This window comes from Drosophila hydei, unplaced genomic scaffold (genome assembly GCF_003285905.1).
Source record: "Drosophila hydei strain 15085-1641.00,03,60 unplaced genomic scaffold, DhydRS2 tig00000060-arrow-pilon, whole genome shotgun sequence".
In the NCBI taxonomy this organism is placed as follows: domain Eukaryota; kingdom Metazoa; phylum Arthropoda; class Insecta; order Diptera; family Drosophilidae; genus Drosophila; species Drosophila hydei.
The window spans coordinates 8,111,547-8,131,920 of NW_022045656.1; the positions used below are offsets into that span (position 1 = coordinate 8,111,547).

At 41.3% G+C, this 20,374-nt stretch overlaps 1 protein-coding gene across 2 annotated transcripts in view; it reads left to right on the top strand.

The window, feature by feature from the left end:
- LOC111594166 (low-density lipoprotein receptor-related protein 1) overlaps positions 1-20,374 on the top strand; it is a 64,962-nt gene that overhangs the window by 34,431 nt on the left and 10,157 nt on the right. The window contains exons 2-10 of one of the 2 annotated variants that reach the window (XM_030226191.1): positions 10,649-10,762; positions 14,745-14,870; positions 14,953-15,075; positions 15,145-15,393; positions 15,461-15,721; positions 15,793-16,169; positions 16,673-17,415; positions 17,476-18,540; positions 18,609-20,367. In XM_030226191.1, coding sequence (XP_030082051.1) covers positions 10,649-10,762; positions 14,745-14,870; positions 14,953-15,075; positions 15,145-15,393; positions 15,461-15,721; positions 15,793-16,169; positions 16,673-17,415; positions 17,476-18,540; positions 18,609-20,367 — 4,817 coding nt within the window. Of the gene's footprint in view, positions 1-10,648; positions 10,763-10,873; positions 10,896-14,744; positions 14,871-14,952; positions 15,076-15,144; positions 15,394-15,460; positions 15,722-15,792; positions 16,170-16,672; positions 17,416-17,475; positions 18,541-18,608; positions 20,368-20,374 lie in introns of those variants that run through there. The other variant, XM_030226192.1, reaches the window with a different exon arrangement.

Below are 20,374 nucleotides of genomic sequence, written 5' to 3' on the forward strand. Positions count from 1 at the left end.
GCTGCCTGCTGCCTGCTGCCTTCCTGAAAGCCTCACTATCAGGCGAACAGTTGAGCTTCAAGCAGCTTAAATTGACAGCTAACTGTGTGCAAATGCTGCGTATACTTAGTGTACACATGTATGGACATGCACTTCATCTGGCACTACACGGCATGAGTGTGTGCCAACAGCATATTGCGTATACGCACATTTGCTAACACATTGCGTATACGCACTGGTTAACCACAAACACAAACTTAACCGATAACAGAACGCAAATGGTAAAACGAGCCAATGAACCAATGCAACTAGAGAAAGGCAACCCCCTTCAACAATGACATATGTCGTCTGCATGAGATATTTATTGAGCATGTCAGCCACGACTCATTTTTATAGTTAAGGCATGACTGGGGAGGCGGTTGCTGAGAAAACAAAAAGTGAGCTATTGACTGAAAATCATCGATTGATTGTTTTGCATAGCCGCAAATGCATTGTACTACATGACAATGACAGACAGAGCGGACGCCCAACACCACCCCACCCACCCCCAACTCTAAATAAAAAACAATACAAAATGTACCCACATCTGCAGACATGCAGTTCTAAAACCATCGTGCAGCAAGTAAAATGAATTTTCTGCTTAGATATCAACGATGTTTCGTTGTTTCCGTTGCTCTCGTTGTTTCTGTTGTTGTTTGAAATCAATGCAAAACACATTCGAGTCGTGTTGCTTGTTTTTCGGCGCAGTCATGTGGCAGCAACAGCCACAAAAATTGTCAGCTGAGAAAGATTGATGAGACTAGAACGTGTGGCATGCAGCACATGCAAGGGCAGCTCAAACAATTTTTATGTGCTTTTCTATCTGTTAAACACAAATCATGCCACACTGCAAAAATAAACAAAAAACTCATATCAACTCAGAACTTAATTCGAACTTACAATATGTTGCGAATTATTATTATTTTTATACGTATAACTTGAAGATATATATTTTAAAATGATGCCAAGAAAAGTTTCAGGTATAAGTGAGGTCAATATGAATGGAATTCTAATCAAACTTTAGTCTAGGAATTAAAGAAATCGCTTTAAAGCTATCAATTTATAAAACTTTCTGTTCAAAAATTTATTATTAAATCAAATCTTAATATATATTCGTAGATTCCCACTAATTGAAATATTTAAAACCCACTCATCTATCATATTTATCATATGCAAGCAGGCTAAATACATAATTAAACTGGCAGCCCTCGCTGAATATCAGAACTTGCCACAACTGCAGTTGCACCTACAACAGCCGCAACAACAAAGATAACGGGCTAAAAATTGTATTTATAAACATTTATGAAGGAAATTTTCAAAGGATGTCCCTGGGGCAGGATAAGTGTGTTGGGCTAGTGGAATTGCGGGAGTGAATGCAGCAAGTGCTTTAAGTTATTGACAGCCAAAACTCAAACCAAATGGCAAACGAAGGCAAAAGTTTGCAGACGGCAAAATTATGCTGTGAATAAAAGTTTTGTATGGCAGTCAGCGCCTCATCCTCCCACGAGCAGCAGCAGCAACAACACATACGACTCTATGCAGATTAAAGTTGCATGCCCCGGCGGCTTTTTATGGTTTCTTAGCTTGGCTATTGAGGCAAGAGCAAGAGTAGTAACATCTTTCTGACCCAATCGTCTGGTGTCAAGTGGCAAGCAGCTCAGCAGAGTAACAAGAGGAAGGAAATGTCTTGGCATGCAAGATAATTTCATGCTGTAGTCAGTTGACTCTGCACCCGTTTAGGATTATTAAAATTTAATATATTTCTCGGACGCGCTAGGAAAGTTTAAGTAGCCCGAAAGGTGTTGAGCGTCATGGCGTGTCATTAATGCAACTTTTCGTATTTGGCAAACAAGCAGACCAAAAACTCGCTTCGCACTTAAATATTTGCCATAAACTTGCCAACGAGAAATGCATAGAAAAACTTTTTCACTGGGGCAAACAGTGAGCAAGAGATGGGAGCAAAAATATGTATAAAAAAAAAGGAAAATAACAGAAAAACAGCATGCTCTGATGATGCTGCAACTTTTTATGGCCCATCCAAGGCGCAAAAGAAACATCTCAATTTTGAGTACCGAAGAAGTGTGTGTGTGTGTGTGTGTGTGTGTGTGTGTGTGTGTATGTGTTTGTCTCTGTGTGTGCTTGTGTACGAGTGCGCTGTCTAGCTGAAGAGCTACGCAAAAGTTTTGCAAAGCAACATAAAAGCATAATAGACCCATAATATTTTGATATTAGGCAATAACTACTCTTGCCAATTGAATTTATTGCTTTTTACCAGCATTTTTTCTGAACCCTTTATATTACAAGTGCCAAACAGCTTCATTATTTATAATTTTATATCGTTAAATGTTTCCGATTGTCATAATTTAGCTAAACTCTACAGTTTTGCTTGGGCGTTTAGAAGCAACAATTTTAAACAAATTATATCCATAAATTACAAAATTTTTCGCTATTTAAATTGTTATTAAAATAATACTTTCAACTGTTTCAATATTTTATATGTTATTAAAATAATACTTTCAACTGTTTCAATATTTTACTATATTTTTAGTATTTCCCCTAGCTGAAATAGTCATCATATTTTTGCTTAATATTTCGGAACAAAGTCCCTTAAGTCACTCAATTGCTTTCTTCCTCCGCCATTTACAAAAGTTATCTAAAAGCTGGCCATCTGGGCGGCTTTTATAAAAGCTCTTGTAAAAACTATATAGTTATTATTATATATAAACTACAAAAAATGCCCGTAAAGATTTTAAAAATGTACAACTCATCTTGACCCATGGGAAATTTAACTGGTTGAGTTCAGTGGTTGCTCTTCGACCTCTGAGGTCACTTAAATATGTAGGTTCTGTCAGAAATATGCTCAGCCACATTTGCCTGAGCTCTCAAGCCTTAAAAAAGAACTGTAAAAGTAGTTTAAAACAAATAAATGTGTTGTAGTGAGGAGTGTCCGACTAAAATATATCCTGAACTCTGCTTACTCTACACAGACAGAAATGGGCCGATCAACTCAATTTGTTATCCTGCTGCCTGTTACATACATTTTACCAAAAGCATTATACCCTGATTTCCCATTTTTTAATGGTTTCAGGGCATAGGGAAAAAAACGTACTAACTTTGTTTTTGTTTTATTTTGAACATGTTTTGTATAAAAACAATTAAAATTAATCAACAAAAAGCGCTGCAACTTTTGTGGCGAGAGTTTTAAAGTGATTTAGCTTTTTTTTCGAATGGCGCCCTGCAACCAACGGACGCCCATATCCCCCGCATTTGCTGCGCCCGTCCACGTTTTGCAAAGGCACGTAATAAACTCGATTAAAGTGCACAAAACATACGCCCAGACAACAAAACCGAGCACGCCAAACGCCAATGTGGCTGGTAAACAAGCAAATGCTGGCCACAACTGTGCCTCTCGGCCAGCCGGCAGATCAGGCAACAGCCTCTGGCCCTCGTCCCGTGGCACTTACCATGTTGCCAATCCCTAGCAGGTCCAACTGCTGTCTGGCCGTACACACAGTTCTGCCTAGATGACTGTCAGTCAGTCTGTCAGTAAAATGTTGTGCCTGCCGTCCGGTCCCGTGTGCATTTAAAGCACATTTATGTCAATCACGCTCATTATGCGCACGTCACTGCATTAAATTATACACATAGAGTGGCTGAAAAGAGCAGGCGGAGTCAGAGCAAAAAGGAGTCGGAAGGGTGCGCCTGGGCCAGCAACATGGTGACCGTCAATGTAAATGAAAATTGTAGCCACACTGCAAGGAAGTTAAAACGCCACCGGAAGTTGCCATATTTGTACGCGCGGTTAAGTCAACTGAGGCTATACCCTATGTATTGGTTTGACAGGGCATATTTGTGCTGTATGAAATTAACCTTTTTTTTAATTTTTATCGTGATTTGCTTAGGACTATAAAGAGATAAAACACGAAACAAATCAATGGTTTCAACTGTAATAAATCATCAATTTATTTATAAAATAAAAGCAGATAAGCATAATAAAGAGTTGGATCTGAATATATTGTATATATGCATGGGAATATAAGAGGTCTTGAAATTTATTAAAATATATATTAAAATAAAAATATAATATTAGCTTTACATAAATATTTATGAATTTAAAAAAATTATAGTATTTATTTATTTTTTAGTATTTATATTTTTTTATGTTTATTTTATTTTTTTTTATTTTTTTTAAAATTTTTTTTTTTTACAAAATATTAAAAATTACATAATGTATATAAATATTTCTTTTGAAATTAAAACTGAAATATTTATATAATGTTGACTTTGTGAATATCTTTAGTATTTTTATATTCGACCCACAAAATTTGGAATGCCTGCGTCTGACTATTCCTTACGAAATATATAATTATCAGTTGGTTAAAATAATTCGATTTATATAAATATTGTGCTTTCTGTGAGCTCTAATTTATTCTAGATTCTCGAGTCTTGCTTGCATTTATTTTAACAAATTTTGATTAACTATTACAAACAATTTCAGCAAATTAATAAAAGTTAGAGGGCAGCTTGCAAACGCAGCGCTACTCGTTTCAAATACTTCAGAGTTTATCAACATTGCGCTGACTGGTTAAATCTTCTTTGCTGTTGTTGTTAACGCAAATATGCAATGAAGTGGATTTCGGCCAAGAATTTTGCATGTATTCGCATTGCATTGGCTGAAATTCCTGTTTGGTTTTTGTTCTCTTTTTTTGGGCAATTGTTGCTGGCGCGGCAGGTTTGCGTATAAAAACTTCACTCTTACATTTATAGTTTCGATTTTAACAGCCCTCATTAAAAGTGGACTCGTAAAATTGCAGCGAAAGCTGCACAAAATAAAGCGAAAAAGCGCTGTACAAATTTCCGAGCAGTTGGTCATTAAAGTGTGTGCCGTAGCCGCGCAACCATCTCAAAAAGGAAAAAACACCACTCAAACTGAAAATTGTGGTGCTAGGGAAAAATGTTGCCCATTAAAATGTTTTTTTTTTTTGTTCTGCTTGATAGCGAGAAAAACAAGGATAAGATAATATATATATGTATATATTATATATATATATTATTGATGTTTATTTATAACGTGTCTTTCGAGCTTCTTCTTCTTCTTTATAGTTAACTTTTAACCAAACTGCATTTGTTGTTGCTGTAGGAAATCAGTGACGGCAGTAATTTGAGGCGACTGCATAAAAAGCGTTGCATACGCTACAGGCGCACGTAGCGTTAACTGTCAGCGCGTCACTCAGCGCGCTAATTAAGTGAAAAACTATGTTAAAAAGTGCAGCGGGTAGAGTGGCGCGCTGTGGCGCATCTTTTTGACCCAACGTGCCAAGTTGTTGACAAACAACAAACAGTGTCGACCCCAACCGGCGCTGCTCTGGCTCTGGCTCTGGCTCCGGTTCGGGTACTGATTCGGATTCAGAATCTGATTCTGATGCTGATGCTGTGTGCCACCGCCTGACACTGCCAGCTTCCGTGTGCCCACATAATTCGCAACAGTGGCAGATGCAAATGCGCGACTCCCGGAGTCGTGCCCACAGGCGCTTAACCCGCTTTCGTTGTCGGGCGTGGATGGAAAATAAGCGATGCGCAGCTTAGGCAAAAGTTTGTTTGTTTCATGCCACGCAAAAGTTACATCAAAGCACATAACAACAACGACAACAAAAAAGGGCACAGAAAATAACAAGTAATAGGATGTCGCATACGAGAAAACACTTGGCGGCAATGTGACAGCCAGCCAGAAAGCGTATCAAATTAAAATTGTGAACAAACACAGACACAGAGACACTTACACTTACACACATGGACTGGCACGGCACGTAGCAGCAGCAAGAGTCAATTAAAATTTCTATTTGATTTGGCAAATGTCAGTGGCAAGCGAGCACACGGCTACACGGCTATCCACACAGCGCACAAACAATTCAGTATATCCCAATGGAGTTGGCCAGACACCCGCATGGTCATCCACAGCGCTGCTGACCAAATGCCAACAGCAGACAGACCAGAGTTGAAAATTGGCTACAGGTAGAAAGCAAACAATGCCAAGTAAACGAACGCATTCCACAAAACCATTTCACAACCAAATGGTTTAAAAAAAAGAAGTAATTGATATGATTGAGGTATTTTTGGTTTGGTATAAATAAATAAATTAAAATAAAATATATTTTGAGAGCTTTGAAATGTGAAAAATCTAATGGAATTATTGATATTTATGCTTGCTAAAGGAAAATGAAAATAAAATAAAGGCAAAAATGTCATTCAATGCTTAATTAAACCAATGAATATTTTTAGTATTATATATAAAATAATTTGGAAAATGGAAGAGATAAAATTTTAGAATTTAATATAATGAGAATCTATAAGCGATAATATCATTTGAGTCTGATAGTTCTTATTACTCTAAGTCCATTCACATAATATATTTCCATAGAATTACAGACTCTGTAAACATTTGTTGAAATTATGGTGAAATTGTTTTCGAAACTAGCCACAGCGAGCAGACAGACTTGCGAGCCAGCTGGGCGTAGGTAGACGAACTCAACTGCTAGACATTACAAAAGATGAGCTGAAAGTAAAATAAGCTGAAATTGAGTGCATATCGGAAGAGCAGAAGGTAGCTTAAGTATTCTAGGCACAAAGACTGACTGTAAGAAGAGTCAAGTACTGCACTTAGCCATTGCTTAATGCTTAATGTTGCCAAATGTTTGCTAATATGACAGTTCAGTTGACTTCATGTCTCAGCAATAAAAAGCATTTAAGCCACGCAAACTAAATCAAAATGGCATAATACTAATTCCGAATGGCGCCGAGTTGCTAAATGTAATTGCGATGCTCATAAATTATGGATAGCACAGATATGACAAAAGAGAAAGAACAACGACAACAATAACAAAAACAACACCAATATGCCACGCATTGCAGACAAAAGCGGAGAATTTACGATGCTTTATATATATGTTGTATATTTTCATATTTTGTGGCTGCTTTTACAGCTACCTGCTGCAGCACACAAAACCGAGAGCAAAATAACAACAAGAACAGCCATTAAACTTTACGGGTGCGTTAATAACAATGAAAATAAAAGCGCCACCTATGCGGCCAACGTGGGCAACCGCCGCCCCAAACTGTGCGCTACAAAAATGCGCATTCCGCAAACGTTCACTATTTGGATGCACTCGGAAATATACTTATTGCATTAGCAACGAACACACAATAGCAACGCCAAGAATTATTTACATGCACATAATAAATTAGCCCTGATGCACATTAACTTTACAACTGCAGCGTGCCAAAATACAAATTTCCATGTTAAATAGATACGACTTTAAGAAAACTTAGTGGGTTGAGTAAACAACGTATGCTTTGTTAAGCATTTATGTACACAGTTTAACTAATTGGCAGCAGCTGATGCATGTGTCATATAAATATATAGCTTATAATATATATAAATAAATATATATATAAATAAATATTTATATAAATAAATATAGATATAAATAAATATATATATAAATAAATATATATATAAATATATAGTTTTTATAGTATATATTTATATTTATAGTTTTATCTAATTCAAGTCATGCTCTAGTTTGTTATGTAGGCAGTTTATCAAGAGTATTGCTTGATAAGATCTCAAGACAGACTTGTGTAGTCAAGGCTTCTAGCTGGGCTCTCTTAATATTGGGCAAATTAAATGCATCAGAGTGATGACTGCTTTCGTGTCTCTAGTTGTTATTTATTCGTATTGAAGTCTTTTAGTAAGTTTGAGTACAGTTTCTAGTGGTTTGTTGTCGCCTGCTTGAACAAGTTTGTTCTGAGTTCGGGGTTTCGTATAGAGTTGTATGCCATATTTCCAAATAGGGATCAGTATATTTTTATAAATGAGTATTTTTTTTAATTGAGACTGCGCCTTCTCGCCTTGCTTGCTTATCACATTCTGCGACTACTGGTCGAATGATCTATAATCATATAAATAAATGTAGTAAAGCAAACCACTTTGATTTCTTGAAGTATGAATTCCTAGAAATTGAATAAATGAATCCTTAACAATGAATTTGTTTTAATTGTTTGGAAATCTTCTGCAGCAAAAGCTATAACTGATCTGTTAACATAACAAGCCAAGCTAACTTGTTGCCTTTCTTGGCAAATTTTTAAAGAATTTGTAATACAAAAAAGTGTTAAGCATTTCACGAGTTTGGACTCGTTAATTCTGCCTTTATTAAAATTTATTGGTTCACATATTATGGACGTTGCTGTGTGAGGTAAACGCTTTTCAGCGTAATATCTGCGAATTTGTTAGATGCGTGACTGCTGCGCCGGCTTTGAGTCGGTCTTCCTCCTTTTGCCGCTGCGATAGCGCTTGTTGCCAGCGCGTTTATTGCCGCGTCTGGCTATGCGTCTATTGCTGTTGCGGTTTTTGCTATTGCGCTTGCTTGAGCCACTTCGGTTGCGTCGCTTGTTGCGACGCCCGCCGCGGCCACCAGGAGAGGCACGCGACTCGGGTTGATTCAAATCCAACTCCACTCCATTGATGAGCTTGGTTAGCTCAGCAATGTTTTGTGCGTCCAACTCATCGAGATAAGCGTTATCCGCCGCATCCGCTGCCTCATCGTCGTCGATATCAATGTCTGCAAACTCATTGATTTGCTCTTCGTTTTGGAAGCCCAGATCCTTGCTTTGTCTCAGCTGCCCCACCGGTCGAGGCTGCAGGATCCTCGTCTCAGCCCATGTTGCGCCAATGCTGAGCAGCAAGGCGAACGCGCAAAGTGCGAGACACTTAAGTGACATGTTGAAATCTATATGTTGCTCTTGTTACCGGCTCAACGCTCTTTTATGGGTGTTCTGCAGCTTGTGCGTCGGCGGCTGTGTCAACAGTTGCTGCTACTGTGTGTATGTGTTTGGGTTAAACAAGTTTGTTTGCCCTCCCGTTACAAAACGCTTAACGAAATTAGGCCCAGTTGCAGTAGCCGCAGCAGCCACAGCCACAGCCACAGCCACAGCTTATCGGCATTGGTAAGCTGTAGGAAAAGTTATCAGGAAGCCCCCAACATTTTGACACCTTTTATTTATGCGTTAAGCAAATTTAAATTAGTTTTCATTGTTTACCAGGCGCAAAGGCCACGCCAGGCCAGCCAGGCTTGTCAAGAGCCGAACCAAGCCAAGCTAAACTAATGATGCAATGTTCCAAAGTCACGTACTTGAACGTTGGCAGCATCGTCGCCAGTTGCTGCCACAATCAAACAACAATAATAATAGCAACAACAACAACAAATGGAAAACTTTTGTTGCCGCTGCTCTTTATGTTAATTTTAATTGTGGGCACGTACAAAAGGCGACAGCTACTGGGCACAACTGGCTGGCTGCAAACTGCATAAACATGAATTTTGTTGTTTTCGAAAGTAGCTAGAAGATACATTTGTATCAAGCTCCCGTTCGCCAGGCCAACTCATACATATATTAGCAAAGACTTAAGTATAATCACGAAGAATCAAGCACGAAATGCGTATGCTAATAAATATTTGTGTAATCAAGCATAAATATTAAATTGTTGTTCGAGACACAATGCTTAATGGGCAACAGTTGCAATTTATTGCCAGAAAATTCAGCCTTTCACAATTTATGTACTTAAAAAGTAATTTGTCGTTGCTAGATGTATATAAATTGTGAAACTAATAAAATCAAATGTCAAAATAATTATTCATAAATTCATTGAGTAAATTATTGATGGATAGTTGCATAACTATGGAAACTGAAGCCAATACTATGGCTTAATATATATAATATGGCTACTAAGTGTGCTTGAAGCCATTTCTCTATGAATACACAATACTGAGATGGAACAAAAGGAGAGAGGGAAATATGATATATGGACACAGAGAGAAAGAGGAGACCACACAGATAAGAGGACACCCAGAGAGAGTTAGAAAGAAACTTAGACAGTCAGAGATAAAGTGAAGGAATAACAGAGCAAATAAAGAAAAAATAATCAGTGAGAAAATTAAAGAATCGAAGAGAAAATGAGAGAAAAAATATTAGAGCATCAGAAAGAAACTTAGAAGAACAGAGAGAAGCTGAGACAGTAGACAGATCATGAGAGAATCGAAAAAAATTATGGAATCGGTGAGGAAATTAGAGAAAATGAGACAAACAAAGAGGGAATGAGAGATAAAATCAAAGAAACAAAGAAGGGAATCGATGAAAATTAAAGAATCAGTGAGAAAAGAGAGAATCGATGGGAGTGATCGGATCGGAGAAAGAAAAGAATAAAAATAGAGAATGAGTGGCAGAAAATCAGAGACAGAGAGAATGCGAGTGCAAATTAGAATATGAGAGAAACAGAAGATCTGAGAATGAAAGTTTAATAATGAGAAGCGCCTAGAAGAGCTAAATTTCTATTAATACTTTGTAAGAAGCAGCCTGTGATAAATATAAGCAGCCAGGCTAAGCAGATGCTTATATTTATCTATATATCTTAGTCACAATTCCTATCCACATCATTCCTCAATTGAAATGTAATTCTTGAGATAGATCCAATTGGTTAGCTGAATTTTGATGCGCTGCTTGCAACTGCCGCATGCAACTCTATTTAATGTTCATACATGAAGATGCGATAGTTTTAACGGTCTCATTTTGTCCCCAGGTCCCTGTTTGCCATCGTATTTCACATGCAACGATGGCTCCTGCATACCAATGCGCTGGAAATGCGATTCCGAACTGGACTGCAAGGATGGCTCTGATGAGAGCAGCGAATGTGGTGAGTATTGCCCTGGCTCGTTGAGTCCTTTTCCCCAGTTGCTGCTGCTGCTGCCCATTTGCTGTTGATTGCTATATTATTGGTTTGACTGTTTGGCTGTAAACGTTTTTGGCATGAGTGCGCCTAATGACAGGTACTACTGGTCAACGCGCCACAAAATGCGTAAAAGCCTCTACCAAAAACACCAAATGCAATTAGTGGCTCGTGTTGCCTGCCCCAAACCCCGTGTGGCTGCTCTGCGCTTAGAGCATTGCGGGTGCAGCACAAATTTCCGTTTTAAATGTTGCTTTAACTCTAAACTCTGTCAAATGAATTCCCATTTCCATTTCCATTTCCATTCCCATTCCATTTCCATTTGCATTTTCCGCTGTGCTTTAAGTTCCCAGTCGGTCAGCCCACTAAATTAATGTGTAGACATTTTGCGCTGTATGCCAATAAAAAGCAACAACAAACTTCAAGCTGAGCGCTGAGAAATGGCAACGTTGACAACAACAACAACAACAGTAATAACAAACATCGAGCAGAGTTCTGGGTTGCATTGCTGCTTGGACTGTCTCCTCTGTTGGCATTTTTAATTTCATTTTATATGATAGCATTTTTATGGCGACAACCACAAGAATCGAGCACAGAACACAGACAAGAGACAGCAGGCGACAAGCAACAACCGACGTCTCTGACGACAAATTGTCGGCAAATATTAATGCAACAGATTATAATAAATGTGGCAGCCACTGCGTCCTCATCTACGTACCATGTGCCAAACTCCTCATGCATTTCACACTATGCACTCTCTTCTTTCTCTTGCATTCCCCCCGCTCTCATTGTGGCAGCTACGCAATCTCAATTAAAGCTCGCTGACTGCAGCTGCACTCACACACACATATACACTTAAATACCCACATATATGTATATATGCAGTTTTTTATATAGAGTAAGTCGCTTGATATATCGCATTTAAACTGCCTGCCCTGGCTGAAAAACTTTCTCAGGGGATTTTCGCTGAAAGTAAAGTTTACTGAATTTATGTGCAGCTATTCATTTGGTTAACTTTTGAATGTTTCAAACTAATTCTAATAGTCATAACTCAACTCAATTATGTCGAACGATTTATAAAAGTGCTGGTTGAGCAAAGCAATTGCAAATGATAGCGAAGAGACCAATTCTTTAGACCATAGTTGACTGTATACAGATCTAAGATAATATGGAAGATATATACATTTCTATGTTTGATGTATAAGTCAATCACTTCTTCTCACCTAAATGTGACATATTTATGTAGCAGGCGTAGTGTAGAGCATCAAGCATTGCAGTGTTGCCAAGTTGAACTCTAATTAGATTTTTCGGGGATGTTCTAATTAGAAAATCAAATTACAGTAGCTGACATAATATTATATGATAAGATATGATATGATATGATATGATATTATATTATATATGATATAATATATGATATAAAATGATATGATATGATATGATATTATATATGATATAATATGATATGATATGATACGATATGATATGATATAATATGATATGATTAGCAACTGATGCAATTGAAGCAGGCCTAGTAAATTACTACTCATGTCAACAAAGGAGTTTTATAGCTAGACAAGTCGTAGGGACATTGGATTAGTGTGCCTATAAGACGGCAACTCACTTCCTAAAAATATTTTTGAGAACTTATAAATATGTATAAATATATATTACATTTCTAGAAAGTATGTATCTTATGATTTTATATAAATATTTGAAATATTTTATGTGTAGAAATGAAGAAATTAAAGTATCAAATAATCAAAGCTAGTTTTATATGTTTTTTATAAACTATACTGAGGTGAAATGGTCAAGCATCTATATTTCTCGACTCTTATTATTTTATATAGCAACTCAATTCCTTCCTTACCTTACCTTAATTCAGATTGCTGTCGTTAGGCCTTTAGATAAATTCGGCTGAATTTTTACAGCTCCCCAGATATGACAATAATACTTAACAATTGCTTTATGATATATATTTTGTTTTGAATCAGTCTCCTGTGCCAAGTAGATTAAATAAGTGCCAAAAATCCAGTTTCTGTGTCAGTTGGTTCAATGTGCGCGCTCGGCCAAGAGACTTGAGAGTTGTAAGCGTGTTTCGCTTTTGTGCCTTTGTCATTTTCGGTGTGTTTTTTTTTTTGCCACCCCATCGAATGAAATAAAATAAAAAATTTAAATGTATACAAAGCATCTGCATGCCCTTGGGCTTATTAAATATTATACGGCCAGCACCAGTTGGGCGAAAAACAATAGCCGCCCACTGCCTCACCCGCCGGCCATGTAAATTGGCACGCGGTTGCGGCTGCTGTTGCCCCGGCTGCTGCCCCGGCTGCTGCTGCAGCTGTGAGCGGTCGTTGTGTCTCTGGAGTTTAACCTCTTGGCAGTCCAAATATTTTTTTTGGCCGTCCCATGTGTCGCCAACGTGGCTTTTATGGTTATAGCCGCGCGTGGATGCCGTCCACGGCGCTGTTGTAGCTGCCTTTGATTTTGACAACCAGCTCGGGCAGCAGGAGGATGTTATTTGAATTCTTTTTATTTTTCACAAAGTATTTTCGCGTGACAATTTGCATTTTTTTAATATTGTCGGTAAAACGAAACAAAATGTGTTAAAAATGTGCTGCGGAACTCGCAGTTAAAAGTTAAACTCCCAACTGGAATGCCGAAGCTGCTATGCGCAGCATACTTTAAAGAGTGTGAGAATTGACAAATTTATTTTAAATTATGCCACACAGAAGTATGCAGCAATAAATTGCTCAAAACTAATGAGAAATTCATATTTGAATGAAAATTAATTAAGCCGACTCGAAAAATATGAAATTGTTGCAAAAGTTTTTGTTTTTCGAGGGTCAAATGGATCGAGCGATTCTAATTGACAAATATGCAAGGGAATGGTTTAAATAATGTGCAATATTAAATTTTTAATTAACAAATAAAGAGGCGAATACTTTAGCTAGCTGTGCAGAATAAGAAGTTTATTATAAATTTTATGGAGCTGAATGCTATTGCTGCTAGTTTAGTAAATTTCTAAACATTAGTTAAATATTGTTACTAATTTTTAGAGTTTATTAAATATGCTAGACGCAGCAAATGACGCCAAGTTTCATATTTGAATTTAAGAGCAGCAGTTGGCTCAATAGTTTTAGATTTGTAAAGAGCTTGCGGTCATTCGTTCCATTTTCTCTCGGTTCCTCTCGCTCTCACAGCACATAGGCTTGAGCATGCTCGAAGTTCCAGCTTATAAATTCATTAAATATCATTTGACTGCAGTCGTGCGAGCATCGACAGCTCTCAGAGGTTCTAGATTGACTATATTATATGTATACAGTAGTGGCAGGCAGTTGCATTTTTCTAAATTTCCATGGGTTGACTTGAGGCTATTTAATAAATCTTGGTAAAATATAATAAACATATGCAAGATGATTTTTATATTTTATTTTTGATATTAAAAAAAAAATAAATATAGACAAATAAATCACGTCGTCCTGTTCAATATGTATAAACACAAAAGGGACAGAGCCACGCCTTCTCTCAACTGCAACAATACACGCTCAATAAATTGTTTCATTTAAATAGTTTCAGTAAGATTCGAAAGTTTAAGAGCTAATAACTTGAGTGGAAATTCACAGCAATATCTCTTTATATTGATGCCGTTTAAAAGTGTTATCTATAGCAGCACTTGAAACTTTATCATGCAACAAATGCAAGTGCACTCGACTAAGACCACTCCATGGCATAAGAACTTAAATTGTAGTTTGCTTATTTTGAAAATAATTCAGTGATTCGTAGCAGACAATGGCCTGCCCCAACCGCTACCCACTCGCACGGACCACCCCAAATGCCCGCCCACCCACGAGCAAATAGCGCAAAACCAACGCAACCGCTAACAAACCGTTCATAAATCTTCATTTACGTTATTGTTATTGTGGTTTCTGTGTGCCCTCTTTTGCAGCCAAGTCACCCAAATGCAACGAGGGGCAATTTCGCTGCGGCCAGAGCCTGAAATGCATACCCAGCAATTGGGTATGCGATGGCGAATACGATTGCGGCAAGGGGGATATTTCGGATGAGACCAAATGTAAGTAACTGAATTGTGTGCACTATGCTTATTAGCCAGCCCCTAATCTTTAATCCTTTGCCCAATTGCGATCCTTTGACAGGTCCCGATAGCGTTGCGCCCAAGTGTCGCGCCTTTGAAGCGGAATGCCACAACGGCGCCTGCCTCGAGCTGTCGCGCTTCTGCGACGGCCACTGGGATTGTGATAACGATGAGCTGCAATGTGGTAAGTAGAAAACAGTGTTCAACAAATCAAAGACTTTTAGCAACCCAATACGAAAACAAAATGTCGCAGATAAACAAAATGTCGCCTGCGCTGCGCTCAACTGCAGCTACAATTGCAAGCTGACGCCACATGGGGCACGCTGCTACTGCCCCGCCGGGCAGGTGCCCGAGTCGGCCAACTCGACGCGTTGCGTCGACTACGACGAGTGCAGTGAGCCCGGCACTTGCGATCAGCAGTGTCGCAACACGCCCGGCTCCTACGAATGCGCCTGCATATCCGGCTACACCAAGCGGGGCAGCCACTGTCTGGCCATAAATGGTGAGCGCCGCAAATTGTGTCCAGTTTTATTGCGCAACACTAAACACATCCTCAATCCATTTGACAGTGCCACCCTCGGAGCCAGCGACCCTATCGCTCCTGTCTGCAGGCACCATACAACGCATCAGCACTGCCGTTAATGGCACCGGAGCTGGACAACTGCTGTCCACACAGAAGGTGAATATGCTCGCCTACGAGGTTTGGCATCGCAATCGCACGCTCTGCATGATGCAAAAGATGTCGCAGCTGACCATACAGTGCCAGCGCATCGACGACGCCAACGTTAATTGGACGCTGCCTGTCTCAGCATTTAACTCGCCGCATCAGAGTGAGTCCGGGTCCAATATATGGCCATAATTTGTGCATTTGTTTGCTGATGTCTTTCGGCCTTGATTGCAGTTTTTGTCGAGATGCGCCTGGACTGGCTATCGGGCAATTGGTATTTCCTAAACGAGCGCGACGGCATGGTCTATCTGTGCAGCAATGCGGTCACCTTTTGCCGCCTCATACTGCAGCAGGTGGAGGAGCCCTCGTCTCTGGTGCTAGACCCAACCAAGGGCTATCTCTTCTACACAGACGGATCGCCCAGCCTATCGCGTGCTCTGCTCGACGGCAGCAATCGCACAACACTCGTCAACACGCAGATTTATCATCTGAGTAGCGTTACATTGGATTTGGCCAGTGAGCATGTCTACTGGATTGATGAATACAAGGACGTCATTGAGCGTGTCAACTATGAGGGACAGCAGCGTTGGGCATTGAAAAAGTCACCAGATGTGAGTGGCTGACTTTAATTATTGGCTTAAAAGGCGCGAGGCAGACATTATAAGAGAGCAGAGTAGAGTTAATCATAGCTTAAATTATATATAGAGAGCATATAGAGCGGCGATAAAGTTAATAGTCGAAGATATATATATTTTTAGACAGTATAAAAACCGATTTAATATAGCCTTTAGTTTTTCCTGATTGTCTAAAGCAAATTTAACAATTTAAACAATTCTATTTGAGTTGCTACTACTTTATTCTTTATATATAAGCAGTGAGCTTGGTCTTTCATCAAACTAAAGAAATATTTTCCTCTGTCATATATGCTCTAAAATGCAATATATATTGGTATATCCTACATATTCCAATAGTAGCTGATCACAATATTGCGCCAACTACTTTCGTGTGCTGTAAACAGTTCGGTACTCAAACAAAATCAGAAGCCAGCTCTTATCAGAAAAAGCCCATCGTTGTTTGGCATTGTTTTGTTAAACGCAATTTCCGTTGTTTACAGTCGCCGCTGCCTTTGAAGACCATCCAGGCGGTGGAGGTATTCGAAAACACAATTTATTTGGCTGCCTGGACGGACCATGCCATCGTTGGCCTCGACAAATTTACGTTGAAGGCGCGCGTGCTGCTGGCGAATGTGACACGCGGCACACATTTTCGCATTTTCCATCGCCAGAAGCAGCCGGAGGTGGCGCATCCGTGCCGGGAGAACAACGGCAATTGCAACCAGATTTGTGTGCCGCTTTGGACGCGTGGATTTGCGAGCGCCAAGTGCCTCTGCACTGCCGGCTATAAATTGCACAATCAGACGACCTGTTTGCTTTCCGCGCACGATAAATTTTTGGTGTACACCGACAAGCGTTTGGTTCGCATCACCGGCGTGCCACTGGGCACCGAACAGGTGCAGCAGCTCGAACAGCTCGGCGAGGAGCCCGACGTAATGGTGCCCATTTGCAATGTGACCGCCCCGAAGGCCATCGATGTAAATGTGCGTGGCAAATCCATTTTGTATGTGTTACCCGATCAGGAGGCATCCCTCAGCTCCCTTGAGCTCGTGTACGCCATCAAGAGCCAGTCCCTGAACGGCAGCGTTTCGCGTACCCTGTCCACGGGCTGGCGCAAGGTGCGTGCCATGGCTTACGACTGGGTCAACGACCATTTGTATTGGACTGAATACAAGAAGCTCCATGTCGCCCCCCTGCGTAACATGAGCAAAGTTCTCACCTTCAACGTTGATTGCAATCCCATGTAAGTAGATTCGACTACCTTTGTTTGAGGAAAGTACTAATCAAATCAATCTTCTACTAGGTCATTGGAATTGGATCCCGGAACGGGGCTACTCTACTGGACGCAGTGGGCGCTGACGTCGTGCGAGGCGGGCATCTACAGCGCTTGGATGGATGGCACCCACAAGGAGCTGTTGGCTACATCTACGGATGAGCTGAGCATGCGTTGGCCGCGCAGCTTGGACGTGGATAGACGCACGAAACGCATCTATTGGTGTGACTTCAAAGTGGGCACCATCGAACGTATGAAACTGGATGGCACTGGTCGCGAGCTGCTTTTCAAGTCGGAGCAGTTTCATCCATTTGCCATGGTCCAGCACAATGGAGTTGTCTACTGGGTGGATAACATAAATTCGACCATTTGGCGGTTTCATGTGCATCATGCCAACATGACGAGCACTTTCAGCTCCACGGTGCATCTGCAGTCCAGTGGCAATGCCATCGATTTGCGCATCTTTGATGTGGCCACGCAGCCCTTGCCGCAAACGCCCAGCTCCTGTGCGCTGTCCAAATGTCCTGGCATGTGCCTGAACACGCCCAAAGGCGCCATCTGCCGCTGTCCAAATGGCTATACACTGAATGGCACCGGCACTCATTGTATACCACAGCTGACGCCGTCGACGCAGGGCCGCTCCAACTGCACCTCGGGGCACCAGTGCCGCAGCACTGGACAGTGTATCGATGGCAAGGATCTGTGCGATGGCTTCGAGGACTGCGACGATGGCAGCGACGAAACCAATGACACAGAAGGTCCATGCAATCCAAAATACTGTAATAAGAAGTTGTACTTTGCGTGCAACGGCCGTTGCTATCAGCGCGCATTGCTGTGCAGCTCCATTGCCTACTGCTCGGACGGATCGGATCAGCTGAACTGTGAGCACAACACCTGCAACAGTAATGAGTTTACCTGCGATAAGAGCGGCCGTTGCATTCAGTTCACGTGGGTCAACGATGGTGTCGTCGATTGTGGACCCGACGACTCATCCGATGAATCATTCAATTTGGACATCCAGTGCCCCGAGTTCGACTGTGGCAATGGACACTGTCGACAGTTCTCCGATGTCTGTGATGGAGTAAATAATTGCGGGTAATGCGTTTTTACCCTAAAATAAAAGGTTCATCATGGCCTCATTACATTTTTCTTTTTTTCCACAGCAACAATGCGGATGAGGCAGCCTGCGAGCACGAATGTGGCCACGGGGAGAGCTACTGTCGCCCCATTGGCTGCTATGGCGATATGCAAATTTGCGATGGCATTAACGACTGTGAGGACTTTAGGGACGAGGCTAATTGTAACCAGACCAAGAGTGACAACCATCCGCTGAGCGGTTGGAAGAAACTTGGTGAATGTGCACCTTTTGAGTTCGCTTGTTCAGATCCATTCGAATGCATACCAGAGTTCCTGCGCTGCGACGGCATCAACCACTGTTTTGACAAAACGGATGAAGTTAACTGCACTCAGCTGCATCCGACCAAGTTTGACACAAACGAGACGGTCATCTGTGAGCATCCCGATCGCTTGTGCGGCTTCAGCAACAAGTGCATTGCCGTGAGCCAACTTTGTGACGGGCACAATGACTGTGAGGATACCACAGACGAGGGCTTCCTTTGCGCTGATGAGCTGTGCAACCATGGCCACGAGTGTTCGCACAACTGTCACAACACGCCCGAGGGTTACATCTGCTCCTGCCCATCCCACTTGTACTTGCAGCCCAATGGCAAGCGCTGCAGCATGCAGCATGCTTGCGAGCACTGGGACACTTGCTCGCAGGTGTGTGAGAATAATGGCAAAAGCTATGCCTGCCAGTGCCTCGAAGGCTATGACCTGGCCTACGACAGGTTCACGTGCAAGAGCACAGCTCCGGATGAGCCGTATGTTATCTTTACGGATCGCCAAGATATACGTGGCATCAATTTAAAGACACTGACTGCCAGCAGCTTTTACAATGCGGTCCGAAATATTATTGCTCTGGACTTTCTGTACAGCAACGAGTCCAGCTTGGATATTTTCTGGACAGATGTCATCGATGATAAGATCTATCGCGGTCAGCTGGTTGGCGAAAGCTTGCGCGATGTGGAGGCCGTAGTGCATTCGGGTCTGTCGACGACGGAGGGCTTGGCTGTGGATTGGATAGGCAAAAATCTCTATTGGATTGACTCGAATATGGATCAAATTGAAGTGGCCAAACTGAATAGCAGCTTTCGCAGAACTCTGATTGCTGGCAACATGGAGAGTCCACGTGCCATTGCTCTAGATCCGCGTGAGGGTTTGCTGTTCTGGACCGACTGGGATGACAATTCGCCGCGCATTGAACGCTGCAGCATGGCCGGAGAGGGTAGGCGCACAATATCTACCAATTGGCAGCTAAGCGCCGGCTGGCCCAACGGCTTGACGCTGGACTATACTCAGAAGCGTGTCTATTGGGTCGATGCCAAATCGAATTCAATATGCAGCACCAAATACGATGGCTCCGAGCATCATGTTGTGCTGCACAGCAAGGAGATGCTGGCCCATCCGTTTGCCATCTCTGTGTTCGAGAACTATGTGTACTGGACGGACTGGAGCACGACGTCTGTGATACGCGCCAACAAATGGAATGGCAGCGATGTGCAGGTGCTACAGCGCACACATACCCAACCATTTGGCATACAAGTGCTGCACTCAAGCCGCCAGCCCTGGGATCGCAATCCATGCGGCGATAACAATGGCGGCTGCTCCCATCTCTGCCTGCTGAGCGGCAGAGGCACCTTCAAATGCGAATGCCCACATGTGATGCGCTTGGATCCGGCTAATGAGCGAAACTGTGTGCCCAATGAACAGATTTTGCTATTTGTCATGGGCGAGGAGATACGTGGCATTGACTTGCAACAGCCCAATCATCATACTATACCCACCATACGGCAGTCCCCTAGGGTGAGCA